This window comes from Barbus barbus (assembly GCF_936440315.1).
Source record: "Barbus barbus genome assembly, chromosome: 1".
Lineage (NCBI taxonomy): Eukaryota > Metazoa > Chordata > Actinopteri > Cypriniformes > Cyprinidae > Barbus > Barbus barbus.
In genome coordinates, this window is record NC_136729.1 from 14760107 (window position 1) to 14771016 (window position 10910).

General features: G+C 37.0%; 1 protein-coding gene across 11 annotated transcripts in view; it reads right to left on the bottom strand.

Annotated features, from left to right (window-relative positions):
• Positions 1 to 10371, bottom strand: part of LOC306872776 (dysferlin-like) — a 77565-nt gene extending 67194 nt beyond the window's left edge. For 7 of the 11 annotated variants that reach the window (XM_079421566.1, XM_079421560.1, XM_079421564.1 and 4 more), the window contains exons 1-6: positions 7504 to 7949; positions 4222 to 4277; positions 4007 to 4098; positions 1887 to 1992; positions 761 to 875; positions 403 to 620 (exon numbers count right to left, since the gene is read on the bottom strand). In XM_079421566.1, the coding sequence (XP_079277692.1) occupies positions 403 to 620; positions 761 to 875; positions 1887 to 1992; positions 4007 to 4098; positions 4222 to 4277; positions 7504 to 7597 (681 nt within the window). In that variant the 5' untranslated portion in view covers positions 7598 to 7949. Of the gene's footprint in view, positions 1 to 402; positions 621 to 760; positions 876 to 1886; positions 1993 to 4006; positions 4099 to 4221; positions 4278 to 7503; positions 7950 to 9971 lie in introns of those variants that run through there. The other 4 variants (XM_079421561.1, XM_079421557.1, XM_079421558.1 and 1 more) reach the window with 1 other exon arrangement.
• Between the last annotated feature and the right edge of the window lie 539 nt (positions 10372 to 10910).

Sequence of the window (10910 nt, forward strand, 5' to 3'; positions counted from 1 at the left end):
TGGATTTTATTATTTATTTATAATTTAGTATTTTTCTATGCTTTTTGCTAATCTTGGATCTATTCTAGAAAACAATGCTCAGATGTTTGTTTTATTAACACATAGAGCACATTGTCTTGCCTAGAGCAAATAAACGAGTTTAAAGCCCAAATACATTTTTGACCTACTGCACCTACTTTGTATTACCACAAGGTGGCACTATTTTTAAAGCAGAAGCATACAATGAAAATGATAATACACTTAAACTGAGTGGACAGGGTTTGATATTTAATACAGATAAATATAATTAGGGAGTCCATTCTGTACAGATCAATAAGAAACCACTATTAATCTGCTTATTACAATTTTCAAGCCATTTTTGTTGTAGTATAATCACAGAAATATACACATACATATACATACCTGGAGGTCCTGGGGTTTGTCAGACAGGGGATTTTTGTTGCTGTGGTGTTTCTTTTTCTTAAGGCCATGGTTAAAGTTCGGTGGGGCCTTTTTGGGTGGTGCTGTAGGGGCCCCGGTGTCCTGACCCTGGGGCCCTGGCACAGGTTCAGGCTCCTCCACCACCTCCATCATAAGCATGCTCTCAGTGTCCTCCTCGCCCATAGTGTCCAATGAGAAAACTACAAACAAATGTGATGTCACACTGATGCAGCCCTCATTTGACAAATATTAGTCCAATCAAATTTAGGCATCCTTTAACAAAGAACTTACAGTACATGTGTGTATGAAGGGAAGCTATATTCTATGTTATCAGACTTACCTGTAACTGTGTCCAGCTCCACTGGCGTGTGCTGGGCTTCTGGCTGTGGATGAGGCTGGAAGATGGGAACCATGCCTGGAGGAGGGATGTAGAAAACCTGCAGGGTTACTGTGGCCTGAAAGAGAGAACACCGATTGAAGATCTGAAATCATGCAACAACAGTGTAAAAATATGCAACAAAAATCTATTTCCAGAAAAAAAAAAACAGTTGCAAAGTTGATTTCAAACTTAATAATAAGAAATGTTTCTTGAGCGGCAAATCAGCATTGTAGAATGATTTCTGAAGGATCATGTAACACTGAAGACTGATGGCTGCTGAAAATTCAACTTTGCCATTCCAGTAATAAATTATATTTTACAATATAATATGAATATATTATATATATAATTATATTTCAAAATAATACTGTTTACTCTATTTACTGTCTGAAAATGTTAAGCGCCTAATCATGCTTTTTCTTTCTGTTGCAATCTATCTGTTTTTTCCCCCCATTTTCCTTCTTTGTTCATAATTTTGAGAGTTTTGCATTATTTGAGAGTTTTGCATTTGTGTAACATTGCTAAATGTCAAATTACTTTGATAGTAATTTCAAAATAAATCAAGTATTTTTTAAAGTTCAGAGTGAAGAGCTTTTTTGGGAAGGGTGGGAAAGAAAAGTTGCATGCTGGAGTTGTTTTTGAGATTAGACCGGCGTCAGGGTGATACCTTATAATGTACTTTCCTGAAATTATTTCCGGTATCAGCTATTTCAAGAGGACGCGGATGCAAAGGAGCTAAGAAAACCAACTCCACCTTTCCCTCTCCATCACCCAACGTCAACCTACACGCATACATACCCACACACAATGCCAGGAAGTGGCACTCTGTTGTGTAAGACATAGCCTGGCAGTATTTCTTCAAAATGTCTTTCTTAAATTTCATGTGGGACAAGGATGACGTGAATTTATGATGGAAAATATTCTTTTCATTACGGATAGGGGAAGTACAGACTGTAGTAGACATGAAGGTGGGATGTTGCCAGCAACAGTAAAGGTCCAGGCTGTATGTTGTTCAAACACTGAGTGTGAAAGTAAATTTGATAGATGTTTAAGTCAGTGAAAACAGTGAAAAACAGATAAAACGCACCCCTGTGCTGTTCCTTTTGGTGTCTACTAGGGACACAGTGAAAGTAGCAGCTAGGTTGGGAGAGTTGAGCACATCTCGAAGAGCGAGCCGACACTCCCCCAGAAACCTGTAAAGATGCACAAAGGGCTATTTAACAACTGTCATGCTATTTAAAGATGAGGATTAATGCCAAGAAATAAAAATACACACAGACATACCATTATAAGCTAAACAGTTGTGACACATGACTATGCATCTGACCCTGAATGACAGATTTTTCACTGTCTGGCCAGCTTTTCTAAAAATTCTGTTTCATTCTTAGGCTCAGATAAGGTTTGAAAGGAAAGAGGAGACATGGCAAACCACCCTTGCTCACTTCCTGTGGGCATTCCCCTCTTCCTTCCTTTTCTTTCCCTCCTCTCCTATTACAGTGCTTTATTTCTTTATTTTACTGATAATGTTTCACCCAATATTCAAGTGTGTTCTTATGCTAATATAGCATTCATTGACTATGGAAGTCGTGGCCTAATGGTTAGAGAGTCGGACTCGTAATCCAAAAGGTTGCGGGTTCGAGTCTCGGGCCGGCAGGAATTGTAGGTGGGGGGAGTGAATGTACAGCGCTCTCTCCACCCTCAATACCACGACTGAGGTGCCCTTGAGCAAGGCACCGAACCCCCAATTCCCCCCCGGGCGCCGCAGTATAAATGGCTGCCCACTGCTCTGGGTGTGTGTTCACGGTGTGTGTTCACTGCTGTGTGTGTGCACGTTGGATGGGTTAAATGCAGAGCACGAATTCTGAGTATGGGTCACCATACTTGGCAGTATGTCACTTCACTTCATGTTCATCTCTTATTTGTCAACAGACAAAACGCAAATAGTAAGACAACGCAATGTTTTGGCATGAAGATTATTGGTACTGATGTAAATGTTTTGATTCAGTCCATTAAAACATATAGGTTTTTGTAAAATAAATTGTTCACTACAGAAATTCAGACTTAAATGTGACAACATTTATTTTGAAACACAATGAGAACTAGACATTTTAACACTTTTCTTTTGGTTTCCAGGTTTTAAAGTCAACAATAGCTTGGAAAACGTAACAAAAGCAGTGCATGCTTGGACATAACTGTTCAAAAGTTTGGCGTCAGTAAGATTTTTTTCAAAGAAATCAATACTTTGAGATGCTTGTATGGATCAAAAGTGATAGTTAACACATTTATAATGTGACAAAGAATTTCTATTTTAAATAAATGCCGTTCTACAGAATGTTCTTTTAATCAAGGAAACCTGAAAAAATAAATGTATCACGGTTTCCACCAACATATTAAGCGGCAAAACTGTTTTCAACATTGATAATAATAAGAAAAAATTATTGAGGACCAAATTAGCATATTATAATGATTTCTGAACGATCATGTGACACTGAAGACTGTAACGGCTGCTTAAAATTCAGCTTTGCCAAGATAGGAATAAATTACATTTCAAAAGAATTAATAGAATTAATTTATTTTAAATAAGTCAATGTATCAATTAAATGCAGCCTTGATGAGCATAAGAACATTTTAAAAAATAGTATCAATTCCAAACTTGTAGGTAGACGGTTATTATACAAGCATGTATGACTTTCTATTGCTTAGAAACAAAAAAAGTAAATGTGTCAGAGTGGGATGCAGCAATTTAATATAAATACTAACATGATAAAAATATTAATGTGATAATGGATTTTTAAAAACTATTTTAATTTAAAAACCTAATTTAAATGAAGTTGACATTCACTACTGTTATAGGCGAACAAAATTACCTAAAAGCACATTTAGTATGTTCTATATATGGTCTATAATTTCATGGAGATAAAGCGAAAGACCAATAAGGAACCACTATTGATCATAATAAGAATATGGGAACGCACAGCAAATTAAGTGGATGTTTACCACGTTCCACACTAATGCCCCAAGTCATTTAAACAATGGTGCATTCCATAAATTCTACAGCTCTCCCAACTGAATTGTTGAGCAATTGTTTCATGTCGGCAGAGGAGTTGCTTTTGCATAATATTCTGAGGGGCACATACTTGTCTGTTTATCTTTCTGTTCATAAGAGTGTGAGTAGTGAGAAATGAAAAAGAGAGAAAAAGGCTTTACCTATTTCTGCCCATTTTTTCATGGTCCTTGACTACAACATGAAGCTCTGCTCCAGAATCTAAAGGAACACCCTTCAAGTCCCACTCAAACCCCTTGGAGAAAGAAAAGAATGGTGAAAAAGGAACAGAATTATGAATTGGCAAAACATTTATAAATTTCATTTTGGTAACAGTTGTGTTTAATTAATAGTTGTGGGTTAGATGTAATTAACCAACCTCATTCCAGACAGGATTGACATTATTTTTGATGACTTTGGTTTTCTTTTTTGACCCTACAAGAAAACAAAGAATATAGTTAGTGTGTTTGTCATTGAGTTATTCATGAGATATACATTAATGTTTAAAAGTTTGAGATCAGTAAGATTTTTTGTAACCAAATTAACACGTTTATTCAGCAAGAATTTATTAAATTGTTCAATGGTGTTAGGCCTAGTAGTAGCAGCGTACTGTTTGTTACAAAAATATTATTTACTTTATTACTTTATTTACATAAAGTAACATTTAAATGCATTCCTGACATGCTCAAAAGTAGATTTGGTGCAAGGTTGTAGGCAATGAAAATTTATATTTATTTAAAGAAAAGCCTCATTGTTCAAATTTGGAAAAATGGAAACATTATCAGAACAGGGCATACGAGGACAGTGTTTCTGACGTAATATTCTGTAGTGGCTGGCCTCCAGTAAATCCATGATGAAAATGTTTTCAGTGAGAGGAAGATGGACAATGGGTACTAACTTCCACCAGACAAATACAGATGAAAGATTTCCATAGGGACACAAATTAGGCTTGACATTGAGCCTGTACTGGTGAAGGACAATTTACAGCTGATCTAATGAGCAGATACACATTTTTCAAGGTGTTTTAAGACCTTGCGCTACAAACAGTAGTTGCATGCACAAACAAGTAAGCTACCAATAGCATGGTGTATCCATTCATATCACCACTGGTCTGTCACGCTATAGAGTGTTTCAGGAAAGAGCTCTGTTTATCTTCCTGTTTTGGTTGTAGATGTCAAGAAGCGTGAATAAAGCAAAAACAAGCTCCATTGGCACGTATACACTCAGCGGCATTGTGGGAAAACCCTCTTTGCCTGCCTGAAATAGTCCTGGAGCCTGAAAACCTTTGCACAAGCCACAAGAGAACAACAAAAGATGGAGGATAAAGACAAGCACTGGCATAGCATGACATCCTCCACCAGAATGTGACGGAAACAGGCTGGAATGTTCTTAACCGTGACCCTCAAAGTCCTGGGCTTTATTTAGGGTGCATGTCAAAACACATCAGATTGTAGTCGATGGGTGGATACAACTTGAGAAATAGCCAGGAAACGGTAGCTTTGATAAGTACGAGTTAAAAATAACAAGACAGATCCTGGAGTTTCAGGCCCAGTCCAAATGCAAGCATTCAGTTTGTATTAAACAAACTGGATCCGTGTCTCATCTCCAGATACTGATACAGTTTCGGTTTTGCAAAAACAGACTGAACAGAATTGTTAGTTGTCAGCAATGCTAACACCTTTATCGGTCAATACCTTTCATTTTAAAAACACTTGCCTTCTGCAAAAAGTCAGGCAAATTCTCATGCTGTATCTCTCTCTCTTGCAGAGTCTGCATTTATTATTGCTTACTCAGAGCTCAAACTAAGGACTCTGGCAGTTGGACTGGGAGGATAATTTGCATCCGTGATGTCTATAAATGGAGATGGAATTTGATACCGTGCCTGAGGAAAAAAACACTTACTGCAGCTAATTTTATGTCTTCAAGTCTCATCCCCTCTCCTTAACATTCACATACAAAGGAAGACACATATATAAACACAAGGAAACACAAGATCTCTCTGATTAGAATGGAATCAGATTAATTATGATTAAAATGGAAGCTGTCTGAAACTAAAACCCAAAATGCATATCTAACTAAATGGAAAAACAAATAAGAAAAATAGGTGACCTACAGACGTGTCACAATCACAAGATATAATGCAGTGATCTACTCTTTGTTCAACCTAGAATAAAGGCCAGAACACCTGATTTTCCTTCAATTGTTTGGTGTAATTGTTTATAGAGTGGATAGAGTGACTCAGTATCTGTTTCTGTCAGAATGAGGGGAAGCCTTTTCTTCACATGACAAAGAGATGGAAAAAGAGATGACCCTCTGTAATGATACACTACATAGAGGAAATTCACAACAGTTTTATGTCAAGATATGACATAACATGCACAGATAAGGGGGTTTAAGGAATCTTGCCAACAAAATGTAAATAAATGTAATGAAGAAAACTGAATAAAAGTACAAGAGAAAGAATGAATGGATGAACAAACAAATGAACAAGTCAATGTTGTTGTTAACTAACATGATTGTTAATTGTAATAAAACTGAAATAAAATAAAGTAAAATAAAATATTAGATGAGAAAAATCAACAGAAATTAGAAAGGTTGCCTTGCCTTTACTAACTGAAATACTAAATAGAATTATTTATAAAAATTACAAACATAAAATTACTAAAACTGAGTACAAATGAAAACTAAAATATTGAAAAAAAACTAATTCAAAATATTAATAAGTGCTATGATAATATTTAAATAATACTCAAATAACAAATGAATGAATGAAACAGGTAACTCAACACTGCAAACAATACTCTCTTTGAGGGGAAAATGATACATCGCAAAAAGCATCCAACTGAAATTTAAAAATATCTGTTCTCTTCGATATTTTCCAAAGCGGTTTGCCAGGATAATGATCACTTGTGATCTGCTAAATTACACAAAGCAGGAACTGCATTGTTTCTCTGAGCATCCTGCAAAATGAAGTCATACTCAAAACAAACTACATCCTTATTAACTTAATATTTAATAACTTAAATATAATTACATCTTAATAATATGTGTTCTTGTTTTGTGATAACTTGGACAATCAAATAGGATGATTAAAGGAAGAAAAGGATTTTGTTGCCATGGAAACTCAGCATACAAAAACACATCAAGCTCATCAATCCCACATGCTCACAAACGCATGTTCCTGTACATCCCTGCGCTGGAACAGGAAACATGGAACAATGAGAGGAACTGACACGCAGTTTGCGAGTTAGTCTAAAACTAGTGTCTGTCACATTCATTCATTCAATGCAAGAACTAATAAAAATAATTAATCAAGCTCAAATCTATCCAAAAATATAGATTATGTAGCATCTTGCAGTGATATGATCACTCTGCTATTAGCTGTAATGATCTACCGTCCTAGAGTAAAGTTATCAAAACATTTATCACTTGGCAGTAATCTGCTATTTCGACCTATCGAAACATCCCTCTAACTCGAAAGTGAAATTACTTTACATAAAATATTAATATTGTTAGTAAACAAATGCAATTTAACTATAATAGTTTTTAAAAATTTAGCACTCATCTACCAAACTGTCTCAATGACTGAAGTCTGCATCTGATTCTACTTTTTCATGCCCTCAGCTGGATAGACAATCACGTTTTCGATGTCATCTCTTACCTCTGAAAGTGATGCTAGCAAGCGGGTCACTATGCTTTTCCCCTTTTTCTACATTTCTCAGATTAGTCGCCCTCTGTAGCAAACACCTCAACATGCTGCCTTGATGCCCAAACTCTCCAACAAGAAGCAGACCAAACTACCATCAGACCACAAAAGAGAGACAGATCCTGACAGGATCTTCACAAAGGTTGCTCTGAAGATGAACGCGTCTTGTGATCTTTGGTCCAAAGCTGAAGATGAGTGTGACATCCAGAATGGAATATATCGGGGGGGGGGGGTTGTATAAACCAACCACAATCTTGAAAATCAATTTCTGTTTGCGTCCTTGATAAGGTGTCCGGATTGATAAATGGGTTTCACAATATTCCCTTACATGCGTACACAGAGACTGTCATATAGGAACTTACAGAGCCAAACTTAGTGTGGACCACACTTTCCTCTCCAGTGACCCAACCCATAACTCCAGAGGAAATTTAAACATTTCCTGCAGCTTGTTCTTCTCGCTCCTCATCCATCATTTCTAAACAGTCTTTTTATTAGAATATAAAACAATAATGAATGTAAAATAACTTTATGCTTTATAAAAAACTTGTATAATGCAGTGGACTTTGTGAGAACAACATCTTGTAACAATTAGTGTAAGCAAAATATATTTTGGAATTTAATGACACCTAATTGCCTGCATCAAAATCCACTCATTTACGAACTTACAAAATGTATTATTTTATTATGTTAGTATACTACACTACAAGAGTCTCTGTGGTCTCTCTGTAGGCTTATTACTTGTTAGCTGACATTTCCAGGCGTGGAGCACCACCTACTGCCATGACTTGGTCAGATTTCTGAAGCCTGAATGCACATATCCCTGATAAAGTTAGTTTTGATTTTATGTTTTAAGAGCCTCCTAACCAACCTGACACAGCAACTGTGGCTCAACCAATGGTATGAGTTTGGGGCGAGACTCTTCAGTTTGTCCACCAATGGCAGATGGAGGGAATGTTCACATAAGTGAGGCCTTATATTTGCAATACAGTTTGCTGATGCTAGCCTGCACACTTCACTTTTGAGCATGCATCATCTTTTTGTTAAAAAAAATAAAAAATAAAAATCCTGATGTGGATTGAAATGAGATTATGCCAAATTTACTCTGTAAAGGGGCACAGAAGTGCTTTGTAAGAGGCATTTAGGTGTCTCTCCACCAACTGTTTAATTCTGTTCAGAGCTGGTATGAATCCATTTACACAGCAAATACAACTGGATACTTTGATACTATAGAGACTTAGGTGCATTAGAGCATGCAAAATTTAGTCAGGCTATTATCCAGCATTGTGACTTAACTATGAATTTTGAGCACTTGGCTATATAAGATGCCTATTCGAATGATTTACAAAAAATCTTGGGTCATTAATATCTGAATTACTGCATTTAAATAAAGTATTTTTATGTAAAGAAATGTCAGTATATTGTGATTTGCAGTGTCCTTCTTTGTTAGATCTTCCAAAGCCTCAGCAATAAAAGACACAGCACAAAACAGTAAAAAGCAACACAGTAAAACGTAGAACACAAGACTATGCTCTCATAATAGGTTAAGTTACTCTAAAATGCATCACTGTATGAATCTAATAGAAGGTAATGCTGTATTGTATTGATCTCATATCATGATTTACTGAAGCACTTTCACATAGCCATTTCTGTTTGCTGGTATATGATTGCCTCATGACTACAGCAACGACAAGCCCTCTATTGAGCAAACAAACTGCAAACTACACAGAGGGTTTCAACCCTGAGGGTGACCGAACTCCTACGCATATCTGTGTGTGGGGAGGGTTAACACTGAGCAAAATTCAGGTCAATGTACTCAAGTGCTTCAATACAAGAAAATATTAAAACAGCCAGCTGTTTGAGCAATTGGGATCAGACATACTACCATTCAAAAGTTTGGGGTTGGTGAGATTTTTTAAATATTTTTGAAAGAAGTCTCATGCTCATCAAGGCTGCATTTATTTGCAGTCTTATATTTTTATAAATTCTATTTAATAATTATTATACATGGTTAGGCTATATTTACATGGTTATTATACAGAATGCCTAGTTGACACAGAGGAGCCCTTCTTATGCATCTCACATGAATTATGGGCCCCTAAAAGCAAACAGAAGCCCCACATTGAACCAAACTGTGATGACATAGCATCTCTTAGAAACACAGAGCAGACCTGCAGCACTCTTTCACACACACACATATTTCAAGTGCAACAGGACACCCATAAATATTCACAAGAGAGAGAGAGACTGCAACTGCTTTTCCAATAATAGCCCGCTTGATGGAATGTGGAAAGTAGGAAGACTGACAACAAGACAGTGAGAGAAGAGAATGAATGCGACTGTGCAGAAAAGAAAATGGCATTCTAGCAAACTCCCTACAACATATAAAAAAACTCCTTACTCATTCACCCTGGTCTGGCCCCTACCTTCATAAGTGACGGTGCAGTAGGCATCGCTAATGTCCTCATCATGCGTCAGCACATTCTGGGCGCACAGAATAAACACACGCAGCATGGGTGGGCAGTGGTTACGGCAGGATCCGCAGCTAGTAACACTTGTAAGTCACAGTACAGCGCACTGTGGTCCCAGACAGAGATGGACCACTGGGGGTGTGTCCGTATCCCAAATAAGTCCCAAAGAATCAGTCTGGTTTTCACTCCAAGAATAGAAAATGAAAAGAGATGACAGGAAGAAGAGAGGTAGGAAGAAAGAGAGAAAAGCTCTGCCACAGACTGCGCATAGGACAGCAGTCTGATGGGACTGTAGCTGGTGTGGTTGCTGCCCCACTTCCTGGCATCCTGCACACACTCACACACAGCTGGCTCTAAAGTCCCTGACTCATATACATGCTGCCCTTTCAATCACAGACTGCAGATCCTCTTAAAGGGACAGGAGACTTTTGGTCAGCACCTGTTAAAGCAACCGTGACTCACAAGTTTTGGGAAGTTCACTCCTGCTGCTCTCTATGTCTCTGGCAAAACAGTAAAGAAGATTTAAATACAACTGGCATTGTACAACACTGCACAGATGTATGCAAATTGGAAAAGGTATAGACAAGAGACTGGGATGAGAGACCTTTTGCCTTGATACTTCTAAGAATAAGATTCAACCCTAAAATAAAATAAATTGAACAAACTCAAAACCCATCCTCATAATTTACATAGTCTACTTTATGACTTTATTAAGAATGTGTGGCTCCAATTTAAACAATTGAATTTGAGTATATTAACATTCCTCATAGTGAATCCATTATTTCTAAAACAATGAAACATTGATTGAGCATTCATTTTTTCAGGTTTTACTGATAGTAAACTAGTAACTGATGATTCTGCCATGATTATCATCCTCCAATTCTGGAACATGAG